The sequence below is a fragment of the Tympanuchus pallidicinctus genome, unplaced genomic scaffold, assembly GCF_026119805.1.
Source record: "Tympanuchus pallidicinctus isolate F22 unplaced genomic scaffold, pur_lepc_1.0 scaffold30, whole genome shotgun sequence".
Lineage (NCBI taxonomy): Eukaryota > Metazoa > Chordata > Aves > Galliformes > Phasianidae > Tympanuchus > Tympanuchus pallidicinctus.
The window spans coordinates 3,903,856-3,926,538 of NW_026294748.1; the positions used below are offsets into that span (position 1 = coordinate 3,903,856).

Below are 22,683 nucleotides of genomic sequence, written 5' to 3' on the forward strand. Positions count from 1 at the left end.
CTTCAACAGATTTCATAAGCTGGTTGGGGAAAGTGTTTCTTTTCATCAGTTTCAAATTTGTCACTATTTTGATGGAATCAAAGGGGATTCTTGTGTCGCAAGGCAGGGAGGACAGACATACCAGATGTACTTTGTCTCTCTCATTCATTAATTCACATACATTTATCATAAGACTTCCTATTTGTCTCCTTTTTAAGATAAATAATCTCAGCCCTTCCAATCCCTTGTCATACGGTGACAAGAATGATTTAAGGACCTGGAAAAGTCCCAAATGACAAGGGATAGAGTGACTGGTATATTTAGTCTGGCCATCTCATTTCCTGAGGGCTGGAGCAGGAGATGGAGATGACCAGATTGAATGTGCTCGTTTCTCTGCAGATGTCCCACTGAGCAGCATAGGGACAGAGGCACAGATAAGCATCTGTCCACCCAATATTTTGCATTTTTAGTGTATTTCTGGGCTAAGTGTGGCTTGAGAATGAAGTAAGATGAATTCAGTGGGGCTGGCTGTGTGGCACGTTGGGTCCTGAGCAGGGATGTGGTTGCTGACCATGTCTGAGCTGCTCGCTGTGCTGACATGATTTTCTAACCTGACTTGTAGCTGCAGCACTTGTTTAAGATGTGATCTAAATTGCAAGGCCTCTCTTGCATGGCTTGGGAGAGCTGGGCTGCCTCGTTGCTGTTCTACTGTTGGAAGGTTATGCAGCCCCATTTCCCTACAGAATACCCCCGAGTCATTCTCAGGTTGTTTGGGAGACTCAGCAGGGCTGTCACTGCCCTCGCTATGGGTAGCAGCAGCTCTGTTTTACAGTGCTAACCCTATCAGAAATCACAGTGGCTGTGTGTCTCTGGTAACAATCCCTGCCTTGAATTCTACCACTTGGATGGTGGCTCGCACGCATCCCCAAAGCAGATGGAGCTGATCCATGTCCTGGGAGTGGTGTGAACAAGTAGTTAATGCTTGTGCAACACCTGGGGTGCCGTGGGGGGCTGTGATTGTTTTTCATAGCAGGGAAGTGGCTCTGAGGTAACGTGGGGTCCCAGGATGGGAAGTCTGGGTGCCATAGGGGGCATCAGTTCCTGGAGGTTTTCAAGAGCTGTGGAGATGTGGCACTGATGGCCATAGTGGGGACGAGCTGGGGTTGGGTTTGATGACGGTCAGTGGTCTTTTCCAACCTTAATGATTTTATATCTGTGTGCTGGGAGGGATATCCATAAGAAGCATGGCTCGCCCAAGGGATATCTCCCTTGCTGAATCCCAGGTTGGTTTGTTTACGAGCTCGCTGGGAGCTCATATGGAACAAACTATTTGAGAAATCTTTCCCTGCAGCCAAGCCTAATTTGTCCTGTCAATTCAGTGCTCGCCTTCCCTCGCTCGTGTTTAGCACCATTGATTTATTGGATTGCAGGAATATTAAGGACCTCAAACTATTAGTCCTGATTACAACTTCTTGGCGGCTTCATCACTCCACATGCCCCACCATGCTCTCAGCACACCTGAGCGCCAATTCCCTGCTCTCCTGTCTTCCTCATCCTCTTTTGCTCTCCCAAATGAGCTGTGCTTGCAATAAGAGATGAGCCTATGAGGTTTTTTTGGGGGGAGGAGAGGAAGCACAGAGCAAATAAAACAACTTTCTCAAGCTGAGATGGACTCGTCTGGAGCAGAACCAGAAGGATGAGGTTGCTGAAGTCCTTGCACTGATGTCTTTGCTGTTGGAGCTCCCCTTGTTCCTCTGCTGCTTCCTGTCCCTTTGTTCTTTTGGGTCATTACCAGACATCCTGCAGACACTAGTGATTCATTCCTGTAATCAACATCCTAATTAAAGGTCTTGAGTTTTTTTTTAATCTGAGTGGCCCGCACAGTCTCTTCCATTCTCCCATTTCTGGTTCCTGAATGCTTCCAGAAGGAAATGTGGTCTTTATGGCTGTTCACTCACCAGGAACACATTTAGCTCCTCTGGAGAAAGGGAGCAAACAGCAAAGACGTGCTGCAGAAGCTTTGCTTTTGAAGCTGTCGCTGGCCTGGATCAGGAGAAAAACAGCCTCAGGCAGCAAGGGAGGGGGAGAGCAGGGAATTTGGGGCGAGAAAAGTGCTGAAAGGAACAATCTGCACACAGGCATGCTGCATGCAGAGGATAGATGGGTGCTCTGCAGAGGGCTGTGCATACGTTTTCCTTGGGATTGAGGGGCTTTTTCTATAGGGGTGTTCAGCCCCAGCTGGGCGCTGCAGTGTGAGGATGCAGTAGAGCTCATCACAATGAATGGCTGCAGGAGATTCTCTTTGCCTGTGCTGATGGATGCGGAGGTGAACTTGTTTGAGGGACTGCTTGTACCCAGGCTGGTAATAGATGAGCTTGTTTAGGGGGCAGTGAGGCAGGAGCCGACAGTGGCAGCAGGTACTCTTGTCACCAGACCGTCCCATCTGTCTTCATTGGCTTTTCCAACCCTCCTGTCCTTTGCTTGGCATCCCCTCTGGTCAGAACATCGTGGGCAGGAGGAAAAGCTGCTTAAGAGGAATTACTTGGTGGGGGCAAAAAGAGTGAGGGAATGCTTGTAGCGAGTCTGAAAGCTTCATGCTATTTATACTGTTGGTCAGGGAGCCTCTGATCTCTGCAGTGCCATCCTAATGATGCTGAACAGTGCGGAAGCGCCCCTAAAAGCTGCAGTCCAGCTTCCTGCTTGGAGTTCCAGCTTACAGATGCTTCAGGAGCGATAGATGTCACAATGTGGGGAAAGGCAGCAGCCCCCCCTGCATCCACCCTCAGATTCAGCTGCTGGAAATGGTCACAGCATTGCTTGAGGGGAAGCAGGTGCTGGCTGGGCTGCCGGTGTGCCGTATCCCCTCCTCCTTTCCTGCCCTCCTTTATGGGGACATAAGAGCTTCATTTCCAGTCCCGTCCGTCCTCAATCACTCACGGGCTGAGAAATATTTTGCAGAAAGTTTCCAGTCTGCTGGTTTGAGACTCGCGCGCTCGTCTGGGCGAACTGCAGTGAGTAATGGCTGCTGTGTGCTCCACAAGGACCCGGCCGCTTCCCGACGAGAGGCTCTCAATCATGCTTTCCCAGCCCTGTGGCCACACAGTACTTCAGCCTAATTACAGCAGCACTGCTTAATATACTGCAGCCATGAGGCGTGAGGGGACTCGGGAGCTCTGGAGTGTCTTCTGCTGCCCATCAGGCAGCTCTGCGTGCTGGGAAGCGCCGGGTCCCTTCTGATGGCTGGGGAGAAGTCGCCTTTCTCCAGTGCTGCTCGGACATAAATGGTCTTTGCTCCACTTTGGCAGTTTGCAGGAGCACCGGTGCCTGCTGCAGTGTCAGTTACCAACATGGTGTTTTGGAGTTAGGCTCCGTGACCCCAGTGGGTCCCTTCCAACTTGGCATTTTCTATGGTGCTGCAATAACCTTTCACAGGAGACAGCAGAAAGCGTTTGGAGCACTAAATCTGTTGGGAACAGTGCCTCAGTCCCCGTCCATCCCTCGTAATGCCCTGCCCATGGGCTGTGGGTGCTCCCTGGTCCCACGGTGCAGTGCCTGGCTGAGCAGCACGTACGTTACTCACTGAGCAGCCAGCGTGCTTAAGGAGCTAAATTTATTTCATTTTCTAAACTGCAGCTGGGAAAAAATAAGGAGCCATTAGGCTGTCAGTTGTCAGAGCTTTACAGGAGCATCAACGCATCATGTTTTTCTTTACTGAGACATTAAATGTGTCAAGACCTGTGATGGACTGTCTGGATCAAATTCAGAGGGCAGATGGAATGGTGAGCGAGGGCAGGGAGGTTGCTTTGGCCTCCCCAGCTGTGCTGTTGTACAGAGCACTCTGCCTTGTGAAGCACGGGGGCAAATCCTGCCCTTTTTGTCACCGTGCAAGTTGGATCCTAGGAGAAATTTCTTCTTGGAAAGGGTGGTGCTGCACTGCACAGCTGCACAAGGAGGGAGCTGGGGGGGTCACCATCCCTGGGGGTGTTCCATAACCATGGGGATGTGGCACTGAGGGATGTGGGCAGGGTGGGTTGGGGATCTCAGAGCTCTTTTCCAACCTGAATGATTCTTTGATTGTATGCTGGATGCTTCGGGTTCAGACGTTGGGGGTGCTGTGGCTGGGTGGGCTGTGGGGGTTTTTACTTTTTACTGAGTTTGGGGGACATACAAAACCCACCCAAGGCCATCGCCGAGCGGATTTGCAGAGTTCTCCTGAATGCAGTGTTTGGTCTGCATGCACACAAAATGTACGGCAAATATTTCATTTCAGATGCTGGCATATTTGCACTGGCACTGACTGCATTACATGTGAGTGATGAAAGGCTCTGTATAAATATGGTGTTTCCATTGGTATTGATTGCATTAGGATTGCAATTACATTTGCAATGGAGCCGACTGTATTATGTGGGTTGTTGTATCGGCAGCCATCATCAGTGCTTGCCTGCGGGCACTTGCTTTTTCCTGGAGTGGGAATGGAGCTGGAGGTCGGTGTGTTCTGGCTGCATAATGTCTGCCTCTGTGCACATCCCTGTGCTGGGGACAGAAACAGTCGCAGGAATGGAAGGAAAGACCTCTAAACTTTTGAGATGACGCTGAAAAGTTCCTTCTTGCTCTCAGTGCTGACCTCCCTATTATAGAAGCTAATTTCTTAACATCATCTGGATAGCAAAATGCCTCTGCTCCTTCGATTCAATCTCTGACTCGTGCTACTTTTTTTTGTCTTTTTCTTCTTTTTGTTTTGTGAGAAGCAGTGCTGAGGGCTCAGAGGTGTTTTTGATATTTTCCAAGTCAATATTCCTTCCTGGTAAGAACAAGATGTAATGTGTGTGTGTGCTGGCACAGAGGAAGCCCCTTGCTGGAATGGGAAGAAAGGGACTTGCATGTCCCAGGTGCAAGCAGGGGAGGGTTGGCTCTGCTTTTTGCTGCCCTCTGAAGCTCGTGTGATGGATGCCCTTTGCTGCCCTGCTTGTAGATGTACTTTTGCTTTCTCTCTCTGGACTGAAGGGAGCTCTGTGACTGCTCCTTGCCCGAGGCCAAGGAGGGCTCTGGTGAAAACGGATTGCAAGCAGATGCCTTGAGCTCAGGCAGCATTCTACCAGCTGTTAATGGGAAAGGTCACAGGGTGATGGAGTGACAGCGAGAAGGGGCAGAGAGTAGGGACAGTGGGAGAAGAGGAGGTGAGAGGAGCAGCGATGGCTGCAGAAAATTCCTTCATCTATTGCTTAATTATGGAGGTGACAGTGAAGTGGCCTGGTGGCCTGGTCTTGGCCACTGTGGCCCCTTTGAAAGGTGATGGAGATTTGGGGATTTGGTTTGGGTTGTGCCTCTGGCTCTCAGCCACTGACCTGAGGGTTTGTCATCACGTGGAGAAAGCAAAATAAATAAATAAGCACCATCCACAGAGAGGTGAAAGTGATGAGGGGGAGGAAAGGGAATAGGAAGGGACACAAAACGCACTCCCTCTCTGACAGTCCGCATGAGTTTGAAGTCAAAACATTCTGTGCATGTCTGCTTTTTCCCTTGCTCGCCACCTGGTAGCTATTATCAGATGACAGTTTATTCCAGGCGTCCTCTTGGGAAGAGATTTCATGAGCAGAAAGATTGAAGTCCCAGGAAGGGCCGCGATGAAGCTGGGTGGCTCTGGGTGCCCATCCCAAGCTGTGCTCCTCTGGTCCCCCCCGGCCATGGGAATTCAGCATCCAGAATCCTCTGCTGGCTCCTGCACCCCTCAGGCTGCTCCCCCCGCAGCGCCGGGTGCTTCTCTCTTGCTTAGGAGCTGTCAGGACAAATTGCTGGTTCACACCGTCCTTTTATTGTCTTAGCTTTTTGCCTTTGTCACAGAGGCTTATTAGTCAAATTATGAACTACTCAAATGTTACTTAATTGCTAATGACACAGTAATAAGCTGCACTGGGATAAGGCAATCCAAAAACCCCTTTATCTTATCCAAACGGCCACCTTTTCAGCGAGCATTATGGCTTTCCCCTCATTAGTGGGATTGTGCTATCACAGCCTCACTGTGCTTCCTTCCCCACGCACAAAGTTGGACACAGCCCTGCGTGCCCCCCCAGGCTCCTCATAAGCACTGAGCTGCAGCACGTTGGCAACTTCGCTTCCCCGACAGTGAAAATAGACTTGTCATGTTTGGTTTGGTTTCCAGCAGATGGACTCACAAATAACTTCATCTGATGGTGCTGATGGGAAGGGAGAGGGGGGGGGAGGAAAAGAAAATCATCTCGATCGCTTCCCGAGAGTAATCCAATGATCTATGGAGCTACTCAGAAATTAAAAAAAAAATAAATGGAAAAAGCATTGTGAATTATCTGACAAGAATGTCAGCGTGTCTTGAATGAAGTACTTGCAGCACGTAACTCAATTGGCTGGAGTTCCTCGTGTGCTTCAGTGCTGTCTGCCTTCCTATGTGGTGCATATTGGAATACGCTGCAGATGCCCGAGCCCTGCTTGTGGGGTTTGGGTGGAGATGCATTGAGAGGGAGGAAATGAGACAGCTTTGGCCTCAGCTGCCCTCCTCCCGCTGGTGTAGGCAAGGCCCCAACCAAACTGCCCTGTAACAGTGATGGAGTGATGCTTTGTGCCTGTTCAGGGTCCCCGGTTGAGGTGACTCCTGTGATGTGGGGCTGCTCTGCGATGGCTGCAGGCAGATTGCTCAGCTCTGGTTTCCTGGAGTTCAAAATGAGATGGCAAATTGAATTTGTTCATGAGCATGGAGGCTCTCTAGGGATTCCCTTTTAACTCACTAGGCTTGCTTTAAGGGACTTCTTATTCTCTCGCAGAAAGGATAGGCTTGGTGCTTGCTTCCTTCTTTCTTCCTTTATGATTTTTCCCCTTTCCTCATGGCTGATGCAGAATATGTCTGAGTGCAGAAATGTCCCTTCCCATGACCCTTATCCTGGTGCCTTCTGTCCCCCTGTTGCTCTGCATGCTGCAGTCAGCCAGGAGTTTGCTCTGCAGAGAGCTCTGGGTCACCTTCCATAAGGGCAGTGGGGAGGTGAGGTCAGCAATGCACAGCCCTGCTTCTGGGGACGGCAGAGGATGCAGGGTTTGGGATTTCTGCCCTTCTCAGAATCATAGCACGGCTTGGGTTAGATGGGACCTCGGAGATGATGTAGTTTCAACCTCCTGCTACGAGCAGGGTTGCCAACCACTAAATCAGGCGCTACATGAGGTGGCCTGGGGTTCCATCCAATCTGCCCTTCCTCCTCATCTGCTTGGATGAGAAGCTTTTGGGGTGAAGCATTGCTCCCCAGGGAGCAGCTCTGCATGGGGTGATGGCATGCATTGTGCAGCAGAGCTTTGGGCCAGCAGCACAGCGTGTGTTACAGCCTGCCCCAGCTCTATCCAAGTTCCCCACCTGGAGAATTGGAGAAAAAAAGAAAACACACTTTGAGGTTTTGTATCGCTGAGGGGAGGTGGGGGTGCTTCTCTGCTTCCCTCCCCTTCTTTTCCATTTGTGTCACTGCTGAAAGTGGAGCCCGTGTGTGGCTGATCCAGCAGAGGCAGTGACCTCTCCACGAGTGGACACGGCTCAGTTTTGCTGATATTCTAGTCCTGTGCTTCCCCCAGTGAAGCACTGCTAAACTCACAGGGCTCGTTGTTAAAGCTAAAGGAGTGTAACAAAACAGGAAACGAGGTGAATTTTGCTGCGCTTTAGGTTTTGCTGTGATTTCAGTGTCTGGATTTGTTGTCGTTCTGGGAGCATCAGGACGGTGTGACTGTAAAATTCACTGCTGCTGAGCTTGACACTGGTGCTGGTATGAGCTGTATGCTTACAGCATGTCCCTGAGGCTGTAAACCCCAAGGACAAGAGCCAGCAAAACCCTGGGGCTCCCCAGCAGCTTGCACCAAGGGGCTCTGACATGTACTGAGATCTGTGCTCAAAAGGTGCTACTGAAGGGCAGAGTCTGGGGATGTTTGGATCTTAATGTTTTACAGCTCCTCTGCCTTCAAACAATGCCTAAAAATACAAGTGTATGCAAATTATAAACTAATTTAGATGATGGAGCATGGGAATATTGCTCCTACTCCCCAAGCATGGCATTTCCAATCATATCTTCGTTTCATTTTTAAGCAAAGAAATCATAATCTTGACATGTTTATCATTCAGTGCCTGCTCCAATTATCTCTTTGGGTTCATTCTATAGTTCATAGAACTGATAGATTATGATCATGTTGTTAGGAGAATTGTGCAGTCATTATTCCTCCAGCTGGAGGAGAAGTTGAAAAACAATTATAAGGAACGATTCTCCTTTGGATTGTTTTGAGTTGGAGAAATAGGCAAGTTCCCATTACCGAGGCCAAGAGCTGCAAGGCTACTGCCACTCTCCGTTTTGATCTCCTGTGATCCAAACCAGATGACTTGTAAAGCTGATTTTCTCTAGCAAGCTCCAGTTGTAGTTATTATTATTTTATGGGTTGATCATAGAGAGATGAATGCCTCACAAGACTCGAAACTGTGCGGAATGCTGATTTCCAGTTTAATTAGCTGCGGAGCAGAGGGGATGCACTGGTGTGTGTCTGCTGGGAGGTGGTGGGGTTAGATCTTCAGACCCAAGGCTTGCAAGCAAATAACTCAACACCGGCATCTGTGTGTACTTCTGACACGAAGCTGGATGAAACGTGGTTCCCTTTGCTGGGAGATTTGTTTGCTTTCAAAATCCTTAATGAGCCCCTGGGGACGGTGACCCCCAAAGGAAAGCGGTGCGGAAGGAGAGCACTGGGGCTGTGGATGCTGCAGGCAGCGCTGTGCTCCCAGGGGAGAGCTTTCCTTTGATCCCCAGAAGGAGCTCTCTAATCCCATCCATTAACAGGAGTGGGCAGCCAGAGGCCTTCCTCCTGTGATTGATTGTCCCCAGAGGAATACTTCCCTTTTCCATTCCTCCTGTGCCCCAGCCTTGCGTGCGTGCTACTGAATATTTTAGTTACTTGACCAGAAGGGATCAGAATCAGACAAACTCCTTGTCGAAGCATCATTCCCATGCTTACATCTTCCTTCCTTGTCCCCCGGGGCCTCCCTTCCCCTCCCATCTCCCAGCTGGTGCTCAGGATGTGGGAAGATGGCCATATTCAGTGCCTCAGCTGCGTATGTGCTTATCCAATTCGGGACTGGATGAACCCCCCTGTCCACCAGACTTTGTTTTGTCTTCTGGAAGCAGTCAGTACTGGATGCCTGAGCAGATCTATTTATTTAATAAGGCACCTTGTCAATATTTACATAGCTTGTAACGGGCTGGGTATTCCAGAGCAGCATGGCTGATAACTGATGGGCAGGAGGAGCTCTCCAGATGTGGCATGTTGTGTTCCTGGGAGGGGGGGAAGCAGCACCTAGAGGCTCAGGTGTGCGGTGGTGTGGGGCAGCATCCTGCCTCCACGCTGCTCACTGCTTCCCGTAGGCTTCAGGCATCTTTCTTTTCCCCATCCCCTCACAGATTTTCTTCACGGGATCATTCAAGTTAGAACAGATCCTTAAAGGCCATCTGCAATGGACAGGGACACCCACAGCTCCATCAGGTGCTCAGAGCCCCATCCAGCCTGACCCTGGCTGTCTGAAGGGATGGAGCACCACCACCTCTCTTGCTATCCTTACTGGAAAAGCCATTTCCCTTATATTCAATCTAAATCTCCCTCCCTTTTAGTCTGAAACCACCTCCCCTTACCCCATCCCAACAGACCCTACTAAAGGCTTTGTCCCTTTCTTTCTTACAGCCCCCTTTAGTTACTGAAAGACAGCTTTCAGGTCTTCAAGAGCCTTCCCTTCAGGTTGGACATCCCCAGCCTGTCCTCATGGAGAGGTGTTCCATCCCTTCTTGGAAAGTCTATGGCCAAGAGACAGCATGCTTGCTTACTGATTCCTTCAGTAACCACAGCTTGCTTCTGCTGTAGGTGCTCCTCCATCCTCACGTGCCCCCAAAGGAGTCTCTGGATGGGGTGATGGTTGGGCTGGATGTTCTGAATGGTCTTTTCCAGCCTTAATGATTCCATGATTCTATGATGCAAAGCATCAGAGCTCAGCACTGTGGCACAGGGAGGTTGGCTGAGGGTTTGGCTGTTGGAGATTGGCTCTGGAGTCAAGAGTCCTTGAAGCTTTAGAGGTAAAATGGAGAAGTAAGCATTATTTCCTGTTTCTGGACACCTATCACCTCCAGCTCCTGGAGTTAACAGGCTCCCTGTAGCTCTCTGCTTGTTAGGTATGGCAGCTGGATAAACACTCTTTATTTCTTTATAAAGGGGAAAGGTTGTTTACAACTTGTAAAGCAGGATGGAAATGCTGTTTTCCATCAGAAGAGTTCCACGAACAATAGCAAAATAATGTTTAAAAAGCCCTTGAAGTGTCCCTTTCAAATGAAAAATCAAAGCGCTGGGATGAATATTAAGCACGGACAAAAACCAAGGTATTAATACTTATTAATGAACTAAGAAAAAGAAAAGAATAATGAAATGCAGGCAAAAGCAGCAGTGTATGTCTGGCATCAAAACCTTTGTGAAAATGCTTGCGCTGGAATCCAGATCTCCCCAGGAGGAGGTCGTGGTTTTGCTTTTAGAATTGACTAAATCTCCCCTCACTCCTGACTCCTTTGCTTGCTGCATGGGAAGAAGGGGAAAGGCCCAGCTGGGTCTGAAGGATAGGATGGGAGGACCTGTGTTTCTGATGAATTCCCCTTCTCCTTTCCCTGCTGTAGCAGGGATAGAGGGAGATGCTTTCACAAACAGGCTCTGTGATGGCACACGCTGACTCCAAGCAAGGCTGCCTTGCTTTGAAGAGCAGGGCCAAGGAGGATGCTGGCCTCACTGCATGGCCAACCTAATTACAAAACAAAAATATTTCTGAGTGCCAGAGGAGGGAGCCAGCAAAACACAGGAAATCTGAACGATTTCACTTTTTAATGACATCTTTTTCTAATGAAATGGAGATCAATTGATCAGCGTGGCACTGTGCTTTGCTTGGGCAGCATCTGGAGCTTGGGAAGGAGTTGGTGGGATGCACTGGTGCTGAGTTGGGTGCACTCATTTTAGAGGCACAACTTTGACTTCTAAAGGGATAAAGATCTCTGCCGTGTTTATGGGCTCTGTTGGTGGTTTTTTTTGTTTCTTTTTGTCGATGGCATCATCCCTTGCAGGATGTGTTTGTATGGCAAGAGGAGCTCTTACACGGATTGCTGGCACAGTGAGGAGCAGAGGGACCATGGTGGTGCTGGGAAGAGCTGGGGGAGGCAGGGAAAAGGCCATCTGGGAGATGCTGCAGGCGGCTTCTCCCTGCAATGCTGCTGTCACAGGCAGGGATGCTTGGCCCTGGCTAATGCAGGCATTCTGCATGGTGGCCCTCCCAGAATGGCTGAGTCCAGCTCCAAATCTCCTCTCTGGCATCAGGGATGGGCAGCAGCTGGCATTGCCAGGCTCCTTGGGCCTCACCTCTCTACTTGCTTGCATTCCATTCCCTTACAAACTCCCATTCCCCATCAACTCGCCTTGCGATGTGCCGCATACGAAATGGAGGAGATAAAATTACAGTATCTCAAAATTGGCCGGGCTCGGTGCAATATATAACATACCAGATGGCACTCCATGATGCCTCTGAAATATCTGTGCAATAGCATTTTAAGAAATGTATAAGTGATCAGGCAGCATATGGAAAATACGTTCTGTGCTGCACGAGGGAGCTGTGCCCCCTCTCCTGGCACCTGCTCACTGTGGCTCGGGGTGCGCTGAGCATCGCCCTGTGGGACCCAGATACCCTGGGCAGGGTTGTGCCATGCAGCTGTGCCAAGGATAGGATTGCAGCATTGACTGTCCTTGTTTTCAGAACCTCTGTGCTGCTTGCTGTGTGCCTCCAAGCAGCGGTAAGGGATGGGGTGGCAGTTTGGGGTTTGGCTTTGCAGCTGTAGGGCTGCGCTTGGGGTGTGCGCCCTGTGCTGCCCGTGCTTGCAGCGTTAATGGGAGCTGTCAGTCTGGCATGCTGTCTGTCTGTCTACCCACTGACGTAAAATCCCCTGTGCATTGGGTGTCTGTGAGGGCATCGTGGGCAGACACTTGCTTGGAGTTCCTGATTTGCTTTACTGCTCTCTATTCCACACTTCCAATCTGGGAGCTTGCTCCTCGTTTTTGGATTAATCTGTAGAAAAAAAACAGAAGTGGAAATCTTGCAGAAAGCAGACTTCCTTTCTTTGTCTTTCCTGACTTTGTCCTCTCTGTTATCTCGACAGCTTTCTATTTGCTGCTGTGTTTCCCTTTAATCTGCAGCCCTCTGTTCTTACCTGAGCTACAGAGGACTGACGAGTAAAACCACTGAACTTGGCGATAAATGAAAGGGAACAAAGCTTAAAATGTTTTCTTTCTCTCTCATTAAAAAGAAAAAGAAAAAAAAGTAGGAAAAGGAAAAAACCCATCTTCCAAAGCACACAGCCCATACGTGATGCCGGGATTATCCTTGAGCCACCTCCTGCTTATGGATCAAGATGCATCATTTATGCCCTGGTTTGGTTTTTCTTTATCCCCCCGATGTTCATTTTGATCACAGCTAGAGGAACAAAAGTATGTGGCTCTGAGAGGAGGAAACCGTGCCCCAGTGCTGGCAAGGTTGGCTTCTGATGGAATGGAGAGGGAGATAATGTTTTGTACATGGCAAGGGACAACTCCTATGGTCAAAGATCCAAGTTCTGAGCGGGCCGAGCCTCCTATAGGCTGTGGTGGAGACAATTCCATCACAGCTCTTCCCACCCTGCTGCTGCCCATTGGAGAATACTTGGTGGGAGCTGGGGGCTTTGATGGTGGCCAGGAGCATCAGGCACGCACAGAGCTTGGCATCTTCTTGGGGTGCCTAAAGACAGGCCAAGAGGCAATAGGCACAGATTGGCTGTGGGACTGGGGTTGGAACCAGATGATCTTGAATGTCGCTTCCAACCTGAGCTGTTCTTTGATTCTGCGATGCTCTCTTGAAACACAAAAGAAAGCTTTATTTTATGGTGAGGATGGTCAAGAAAAGTTTGCCCAGGGGAATTTTGGAGAGTCCGTTTGTGGAAGTGCTCAGAAATCAGTGACTTGGTCCTGGGCAGCCTGCCTTCGCATGAGTATGGCTTCATCCCATCAAACCTTCCCCTGCCCGTGGGGAGGTGTGACAGAGGCTCAGGGTCATGCAGTGCTCTGGGGACAGCACTGGGTCCCTGGATTTGCTGTGTGCTCAGAGCACACAGTCTCTGGAGTCTTTGGAGAGGTGCCTGGTCCAGCTCTGGGCTTGTAATGGTTTGTGATGGGAATTAGTGCCCCATCCATCCGGCCCCATTCTGCCATCTAACGAGAGGAGCTAAGTGCACTTAACAACACACCAGCTCTTGTTCAGGCCCCTTCTTCCCAAGCCAGAATCAATAGCAGGTCTCCTCAGCTTTTAGAGACTTAGATCCAGTCTTTTCATCTCTCTCTCTCTTTCTCTTTTCCCAAGCAGCACACGTTTGATTTTTCTCTTTTTTTCCTCCTGCACGCCGCAGAAATTTTCCCATTCTCCCTTTCATCTGAACCCGCACAGCACTCGCCCAGCCAGGGCTGCAGCTTGAGCTCCAGATAAGGAACCCTGCAGCGCCTGGGTTCCCTGCTCCCCATCTCCACCTGGGTGTGAGCGCTCCTACAAGTCGCCTTTATCTTCAAAGTGCTTTACAAGCACTAATTAATCCTCCCAGCACCCCGCTGCTGTAGGTGAGGCAGCCTTCACCCACAGTGCTGCTTCCTCTCTCCTGTTCCGTGGCGTGGGGTTTCTCTCCCTGTGGATCTCTGCTTTGCTTGCCCGTTACTGGGGAGCAGGACCCTTTCCACTGTGCAGCATGGCTGATTTCTGCAGTGTTGCCTGCAGGTTAACACCAACCTGAGGAATGCCTCTGATCATCACCTCCGAGGGGGAGGTGAGCGGTGCTGTTTGCTGAGCCCCAGCCTGCTTGCCCTTCTATTTTGCTGCTGCCCAACTGAATTTGCCTTGGTTTGCCTTTACTGTGAGATAGCTTGTCTGCTGCTGGTCATCACCAGCATGAAGCAGCACGAGGCAATGCATCCACCTGATGCACACGCATCTGTGGTGCTGCTGTGGTCTCCTTGTGCATGGAGCTGATGCTGGAACGCCAGGAGCAGGGCTGCAGGGAGCTCAGTTCTCCCAGAGCGGCCTTTGCTGGCATCTTCTGTTTACTTCCTTAGTAGCTCTGAGTTCAGAGAGGCTTTTTTTTTTTTGCTTTTTTTTTTTCTTCTTCCCTTCCATGAAATGCAAATCAATAGATGTTGTATTCACATTCTAACAAGATGTCAAGGAGAAAAGGGTAGCCTTTCATTCAGGGAGAGACGCAAACACAGGCAGGGAGAGGCGAGGGGACAGGAAGAAGGGGGGGAGTTGGAAGGTGGGAGGGGGCCCTATGGGATGGGATGTGGCTGTGCCTTGTGCAGGGCGCTGCCAGCAGGGAGAGCAGCAGCTGGGCACCAGGCAGTGGGACTGAGCCCATAGGCACGATGCCCATAGGCGTGATGCTCTGTCCCATCATACCGGAAAGTGGAGGCTGCAAGGGAAGAGTCATGGGACCTCCAGCTTCTTAAGGCAGTGCGTTATTCCTCCAGGAGTCTGGGGGGGTCCCGGATGTAAATATGCATTAAGACAGCTTGGGAAAAAATACTGCAGACGCACATCGAAATGGTGCTTAAATGTGCCCAGCAGACCATAATGTCTGCTTTCAGATCCAGTGCTGCTGTCAAATTTGAATATACAGTTTAGATTCTCTGCCTTATATCAAGAAACAAACAACCCTATACATCCCCAAACATCCCAGAAAAGCTCCGCTGCTGAAGTACATATTTATACATCTTTTATTTTGTCTTGGAGATCAAACAGAACAGGCCAATTCCCTGTTCAGACCTGCACTAGTGAGCAGCAACAGATGCTTTTGCCCAAGCACAGTTGTTCCCATTTTACAGATGGGAAAGCAAAGGCAGTGATGTCCTGAAATTCTGGTCCTAGGCTGTGCTTGTCTAATCAGCCAATGTACGTGGAAGGAGAGCAGCTAAACGGGTGCTGGGTTTGTTTAATAGTTATTGGAAGGTTTTGGGGTGGAAATGCGAGCCCTAGCATACGGGAGGAATGTTGTGGGAGGAGAAGAAGTCAGAATGTGTTGTTTCAAAATGTGCCCAAATATAGCTTTTCAGCTCTGGGTTTGAAAGCGGAGCAGCACGCTTGTTCTGAGCCCATCAAACGCGATCGCTAATTAGAAATTATTTCTTTGTTCCTTCCTTTTGGTTCTGTGAGGATGACAGCATTGCGTTTTTCCTTGGGTGGGTTTCCCAAATCCTTTGTGAAGTGAAGAGTGATGCCTTTGTGGTCTGGGGAGGGGTGTAGGGGGAGCTGGCTCGCTCAGTGGCCATGCAGGGTCTTGCGCCCCAAAACCCCTCTTGGTTGGCAGGACGGGTCTGAGCTGCACAGGTTTGCTTGGGAGGATGAATTTGCTCATTGTCGGCCATTTGGGTGTCAACGAAGGGAAATCCAGCAGGGAAACATTGCTGTGCTCATCTCAGGCTGAACGAGGCTGCTTGTTTTTCTTTTTTTTTTTGCTCAGTGCGATGGTTTAGCTCTTCCAGAGGTCAAGGCTGTTGTGAACAATGTAGCTTTACTCCCATTAAAAGATAAAAATCCCCGGGCGCGTTTGCTGCATCGTGCACAAACTCACCTAAAGGGCTGGGAGGTGGGGTGCCTTCAGTGGATGACGTTGGGAACAGGGTTGAGTTAAAAGCTTTTGAAGAACTTGTGGTTTATTCATGGGGAATAGGAAATGAATAGAGATGGATGGGTGAAATGCAACCCGAGTTTGTCCTGGTAGTGTGTTTTTTGGCTTCCATCCCTCGTTGGGTGAGCGCTGTGGTTGTGGTGTTGCACGTGGGGAGGTGCCCTTCCTGCTCTTGTTTCTGTGGGGGGGAAAGCAGCATGGGGGGGAAGTCGATGGTTTTTCTGCTTTATTTTCTGTTTCATTGGCAGATGATGCCTTTATGGCCAGAAGGGGTGTGGAGGGAGAAGGGAGGTTACAGTGCTGTGCCCCCTGGATGGGGGGGGGGTTGAAAAGGAGATACGAAGGTGGAAGCAAAAGAAAATAGTGGGATGGTAGAGGGCAACATGTGGGAGCTCGTGGTGCCAAAAAGAGTGAGTACAGAGCTAAAAGCCCAAAGCCTTGGCTAAAAGCACCTTTAGGCTGGCCTGCAATTCAAAGCAAAAAGAGACTTAAAGCCTAAAAGTAATGGGGAAAGAGATGGTGTCGTGCCAAAGGAGCCGATTCAGTTTGCCCTTATGCATTTTAAAAGGCTCACGATATATTTTTAACAAAGCCACGATGAATGTGCAACAAGAAGCTCTTTCTGTTGTTTGGTGAACGTCAAAAAGCAGCGTTCTTCCATTTGGAAACTTCTTCACAACGCGGCAGAACCGATCCCTGGGGTGCAGAAATGCACTGAGCCGAGGGGGGGGGCTGTGTGAAGGGGGGGCTTTATGGCTGGCAGGTATCACTGTGCCCCCATGAGGAAGCTGGGGATGGAGCTGGGGAGCTGGGGCACGTGGCAGAGGGATGGATGGCGGTGTGTTGGGGATGCTCAGGGCTGGGCAGCAGTGTGGGAATGTGATGTGGGGGGGCAGCGGGGTGCAAGGAGAGGATTTAAAAACTCTGCTTTGGTGGAAGCTGGGTGGGATCGGTTTGGCAGTCAGCAAGAGCAGAGAACCCCGTTCTGGGTGTCCTCTGGGAGCTGCTTAATGCACAGAAAGGGGGGAAAAAATAGAGCTCTGGTTGGGGTGCAAGGAGACAGTTCTCTGTGTCAGATTTTTGTGCAAAAACCACCCACTCACGCTCCCAAGCTTGGGAGCCTCTGCTCGCCTCCCTTGGCAGCAGGCAGAGCTGCCGGCTGCTCCCGGGGGGGCCCTGAGAGGGGCGAGCTGGGGGGCTGCCAGCCCCGGCTGGGGGCACGGTGTGGGCAGAGCCCCGTGCTTACATCACCGCTGCTGGGCTGAAGGCGGCCGTGGGACGTGCGGGTCCTCGTGCCCGGGGGAGGGGGGGTGCGGGGGGGATGATGCCCGTGTTGAACTCCCCGGTGGCACAGAGAGAGTGTGCGGGTGTCAGTCAGCAACCCGAACCAATGGGTGCCCGGTAGGAGGTCTGCTTCCCCGTGCACGGCCGGAGCCCGGTGCTTTTCGGGCTAGTTGTGCGTGCGTGTGCGAGGAAAAATCGGAGCCGCTCACTGCCTGCTCCTCTCTCTCTCCCTCTCTCTCTCTCTCTCTCTCTCCAGCTCGCTAACTCAGTCTCCCTCCCACTGCAAACATTGGATTTAAACCTGCTCAGCATTCAACGCAGACGAAAGCAGCGGCGGCAGCAGCAAGCAAGCAAGCAAATCAGCCGCGAGCCGACCGCAGCTCCAAGATGTACCATCCTGCCTGCTGGATCGTCTTCACCGCCACCACTGCCCTGCTCTTCATCCCAGGTAGGCAGTGCGGGAAGCTTTTCCCCCCCCCGGGGCCTAGAGGGGAGCGGTGCAGAGGATGGAGAGGTGGTGGTGCGTGCTGGGGGGACCCGGACTTGATGCCTGTAGTGCTTGGCTGCACGCAGCAGCGAGTTGCTCTGCATCAGGGCTCGGCGAGTGCTTGCAGCAGGGTTCAAGGCAGCAAGCTGGCCTCTGGGGAGAGCTCTGGGTGCTGGCAGTGCAGGAGGATGGCATTGCACATCGAGTGTGCGTGCTGCCTGCATGGGAAGCGCCGGTTCTTCTGTCCAAGCCCTGTCTAGACGTGGTGGGAGCTGGGATCACGCAGCTCTTTCCCCTTCCAAGTTGGGCATCTCCTGCATCCCTCTCTCCTGTGTGAGCTGTTGTGCTGTTCACCCTGCTCCCTCGCATCCCTGCTGATTGCCACTGGGCAAAACGGGCTGCCAGCCCCGTGCCTGCTTTTACAAAGTGAAGATGAAGCCCCCGATGTGGGCACCTGCAAGAATGAGCCCACCTGCAGCAAAGGTGCTCGGCTGCTGTGTGCTGGGCAGGAGGCTCTCAAAATGCAGACTGGCCTTAAGATGAGGGGGAGACGTGAGGTTTGCATTGAGACCGGCTCTGAGCTGATGCTCAGCAATGGGGCAGTGAGCACAGCTCTGCAGCGTATCCATGGGGAGGGGGAAGCAGCAGAGTGGGCAGCAGAGCTGCTCCTGGGGGACAAGTCACTGGTATTTTCAGACAAGGATGCATGCTTCTAGCAGCTGAAAAGATTGCAGCCCCTGTTGAAACAGATGGGGACTGGATGTTGAGGCTCGGATCCTATCTCAGCCCAACATGTGTTTTTCATGACTGTCAGTGAGAATTATGTTGGACTCAGGAGGGCAGGGAAGATGCACAGCTGCAATTTGAGCCGTTCTCTGTGGTTTAGTTCCAGCGCTTCTCTGTGCTGGGCTGGGCTGTGTGAGAAGCTGGAGGGGGAAGAGATGAGCTGTGTCATAGCTGGAAAACAGCTCTCACCTCTGTGAGACAGCTGTGATGAGCACAGGAGTGCTTGGGCTCCAAGTTGCTGCTGGAGACTCACGTCATGGGACCGTCTGTGTCCAGGGGTGCAGTGCCTGAGGGATGAAACAGCCACAGACATGGGCTGGGTGCTGCTGATTGATGCTTGGGTTCCACTGATGCTTGCTGCGGTGGCAGGGCGACACGATGTGTGCTAGGTGGGCATGGGCTGGGCAAGACGTGCCACTGGAGGACCTCCAACAGCAATGCCTTTCATGTGTTGTTTTTGGCTCCCCAGAAAGCCACGAGTCAAAATGGTGCACCTATAGCACAGCAGAGAGCACGTGGGAGCAGGGATGATGCACTCATCCATTGGAGAGTACAAGGGATTTTCAGGGGAAGTATTGCAGTGTCTTATCTGGAGCAAAACATGGCAGTGGGTTTTCCTGGCGTGGGGGCAGCTTGTCTGCCTAGTGCTGTTGGGTTGAAATTGCAATGAAATGGATGCAAGGCAGCATCCAGAAGAAAATGGACCATGCAGTTAAGCCTCCAGTAACTTGGGAGAGGTTTCTTGATCTGCACTTTCCCGTTGTAGCTTTGCCTTCTTATTTATATTGAGCAGCAATATCTGCTTTGGCTCTGAATGTCCCCTGAGTCAAACCAGCCTAGGAATTTGCCCAGCTGGGCTCAGCTGTTAATCCATCACACAGAAACCTGCTGCCTGCAGTAGAGGAAGGAAAGCGTTCTGGTGTGCCAAGCTGCTGCCTTGGTCCTTTTCCGACCCCTGGGGCCTGCGTCTTCCGTTGGGTTTTTAATACTGTTGATTTTTTTTTTGCAAGCAAGAATCCCACGTGCTCTGTGCAGGTGATGCTCCCCTGGGATGTGCAGAGGCTGTTTGTGAAGCGTGAACTCTTTTCCTCACCATTTGTGTGTGCATCCTGCGGGAGTTTCTCATGGGGTGGTTAAAGTGAGAAGGGAACCTGCTTTTAGAGGTGTAATTAGAGTGAAGGGAAACATCACAACTTGAAGGCTCCTGCAGAAAATAGCGCTGCGAAGTTATTATTAGCTGTAATAGCTTATTTGCCAGTTTTTTCCCTCTTTCTCTCCCACCTCTGTTCTTTGCTTTTCCTTTTCATTTTCCTCCTTTTACCTTTGTTAGGAAAGATGTATATTTTTTTTCCCACTGGGACTCGCATTGTCTCGTTACCAGTTCACTGCTGTGGAATGTAAAGACACGAAAGGTTAATGCAGTAATGAAACCCTGACCCCTCTGCTCATAGATAGCATCTTACTCTGTAGCTCTTTATTTCTTTGTCAGACGAGTTCCCATGCAAAACAATTTCTAAGGCTAATGTTGTTGTCTTTGGCTTTGGGCAGGGCTCCTGGGTGACAGTGCTTTCTGAGGTGGGCTCCTCCTGATGGGAAGGATGCAGTTATGGCATGACATCATGGCTCTACTGGTGGCAAAAATCAATGCGCGTCAGCTTGTTTAGACATTTATATTGCTGCCTTTGCTGGCTTGGCAAAATGGCTTGTCATGGCAGTGGCTCCTTCCCAGCTGGGGCTCGAGCCCTGCAGGCTCGGAGCTGTGGCAGTGCAGGCTGCAAGACAGCTGCTCCTGGTGCTGCAGGTCCTGGCATCTGGGAGCCTGCTGGGCAGAGTCCCCAGTGCCCTGCTGTCACCTCTCGCATGTAGGACTTGCTTTCTGCACCCGCTTGTAACTGAGCCTCACGTGGGCTGTGTGGCGTTGGTGGTGGATGAAAATGCAGTCTAAAATGAAGAAATAGGCACGGCAGGAGTTACAAAAGCTGTTTGCTTCCTGTTCAGGAGTGATGGCTGGGCTTGGGGTTACCGGATGCCACTGCATTCTCAATTGGGGGCTCAACTGTGACCCCTCTGCCAAAGGGGATGCAGAGCAGGCAGAGAGCTGCTGATCCCTGCAACTAAGCCGAAGAGTAAGTACCTGGAGCACGTTAGTTCTGCTTCAGTGTCGTTTCCAACTTAGACTAAAAGGGATTTTCTGAGCTCTCTCGAAGGCTGGGGATGGTAGTGGCTGCACTGCTGTGGCCATCAGCCCTCCATCAGTCAGAGATGTTGGGGAAGAGATCCCATTAGCAGCCCTATGCCCTGGGCTCCCGTTTGCCTTTCTAAGCGGTATCAGGAAGGATTGTGATAGAAGAAGGAGCAAATGCAGCTTTTTCCTCTTTGCAAACTCTCTGCATTGTAGTTTTCTGGAACAGTTTGTTCTAGGGGCTCTGGGGCTGCTCTCTCCGGTTGCTGCCTTCCAGGGTGCACCAAACTGGATGGAGGATCTTGCTTTGCTTATTCCAGCAGATTCCCTTTGACAGCATCCCCTCTGTGTGTCGTTCTGTGGTTGCAAACAGCTGGATGGAGGAGTCTGCTGGTGTGAGTCTCTGTGAAGTACTGACATTGGAGCTGGAATGAGAGAAATGGTTCAAAGGCACCAATGGGAGCTGGGTACATTAAGTGATGCTTTTGAAAATCTTCCCCAAAGGCCTGAATGTTTGGTTATGGTGGATCTGAAGTTGCATAAACAGCTATGTTCCTATTTTACACTTGAATATTCAATTTGAAGTTTGTGCTCAGCTTGGATAGAGCGTGATGAACCTCTGTGTGTTTGCACCCAGAGCTGGTGGTCACCCACTATCCTGTCCACAAAAGAGATCCCCTCCAAAACCGAGTATCGTCTTTACAAACACACATATATATATGTATATATATGTGTGGTTTTTTTTTCCTTATCAAAATCTATGGGGTCATTTGTGCTCAAAGCTGACCTGCAGTCAGCCTGGGCTTTGCAGCCCTATCCTTTTCCCATTCCCAGACAGGCAAATCCCAGCACAGCTCCCAGCTGCTACTGTGTGCAGGGTGGGCTGTGATCTCAGCTTGTCAAACTTGTCCTCTTTTTTTTTCTTTTTTTGTTTAAACTTAAAAATAATAACAGCTCTGCCACAAATCTCCTTCCCTCCCTTTCTCTAATGAAGGCATGGTACTTATAATTACCAATGCAGCAACTACGCATACAGAGGTGGCTTTGACACTTGCTTCTCAGTGGGTGGGTTTATAAGGAAACTCCTCTTTTTTTTTCCTTTACCATTTTTTTTTTCCTTACTTAGAGGAAAGAATCACTTACCTGCCTGCTTCCCATCAGCTCTGGGAGTGCATTACCGTGCTCTAAGGGTGACTGAATCTCTGTAGGCTGGATGCTATGGATGGACACATCAGCCCTGGGCAGCAGGGCTCAGCATGATGCGGTGGCACCGGTGCGTCAGTGGGGCCATGCAGGGATGCTGGACTTGTTGCCTGTGCAGCACAGTCATGTGCCTGCAGGACACGTGTGCGATGAGGCGAGGAAAGGGGGGAAGAAGAAAAAGAGTTATTTTTAGGTTTACTTTTCTGTGAATTCAGCGCTAGTGAGAAGTGCTGGATTGACAGCTCTGGAGATGGAAGCTGTCTGCAATCTGCAGGGAAGGGGAGCCCAGCATGTTGTCCTGCTGGGTCCGTGCTTTGGGATGGATGCTGAGGCTGGAGTGCGTTGGCCTGGGGTGAAAAACAACAGGAGGTCTGTCCTGTTGGCCAGGGCTGACCACTGGTGGGTTTAACATGGGGTAAAGCCTCCTAGTGGGGCACGTAGGATTGTTTGAGCTGGGGACTGTGGGTTCCTTCATGGTGGCTAAGTCAGCAGTTGCTTGTGGACCGAGTGAACCTACAGCAAAAGGGCTGAAATCCCTTCTGTGACAGCAGGAACATTGCTGTGTCCACTAATGAAATGGCCCAGGTGCATTTGTCATAGGCATAGAACCATTTGAGGTGGAAGGGACCTTCAGAGGTCATTTAGTCCAACTGTTCCTCAACGAACAGGGACTTCTCATCCCCACGTTCCTTGCAGACCATGGAAGGGGTTTTCACAGCAGGCTTCAGGCTCCCAGAGCAGCACCAATGGAGGGCACTGGGGGGTCCATGCTGTGCATCCCACACGTTGGCTACAAGGAGCCTTCATCCACATCCACCCACCATCCCATCGCCTCTTCCTGCGCCACTGTTTACTTCTGGCTTTTGTTTCCTGTACTTGTTGCTATGCATGTAGCGTGTGGAAGGAGCTTCAGCAAATATAGGCCACACTTTGATTGTTCAGCAAGCTGGAAAATGATGATTATAATTTTTGACAGAAGGGAAGGAGGGGGAAGGAGATCTCTG

At 50.7% G+C, this 22,683-nt stretch overlaps 1 protein-coding gene across 3 annotated transcripts in view; it reads left to right on the forward strand.

Moving 5' to 3' along the window:
• OPCML (opioid binding protein/cell adhesion molecule like) overlaps window positions 1-22,683 on the forward strand; it is a 289,316-nt gene that overhangs the window by 19,155 nt on the left and 247,478 nt on the right. The window contains exons 1-2 of one of the 3 annotated variants that reach the window (XM_052697528.1): window positions 16,954-17,145; window positions 17,278-17,469. In XM_052697528.1, coding sequence (XP_052553488.1) covers window positions 17,409-17,469 — 61 coding nt within the window. In that variant the 5' untranslated portion in view covers window positions 16,954-17,145; window positions 17,278-17,408. Of the gene's footprint in view, window positions 1-16,953; window positions 17,146-17,277; window positions 17,470-22,683 lie in introns of those variants that run through there. The other 2 variants (XM_052697526.1, XM_052697527.1) reach the window with 2 other exon arrangements.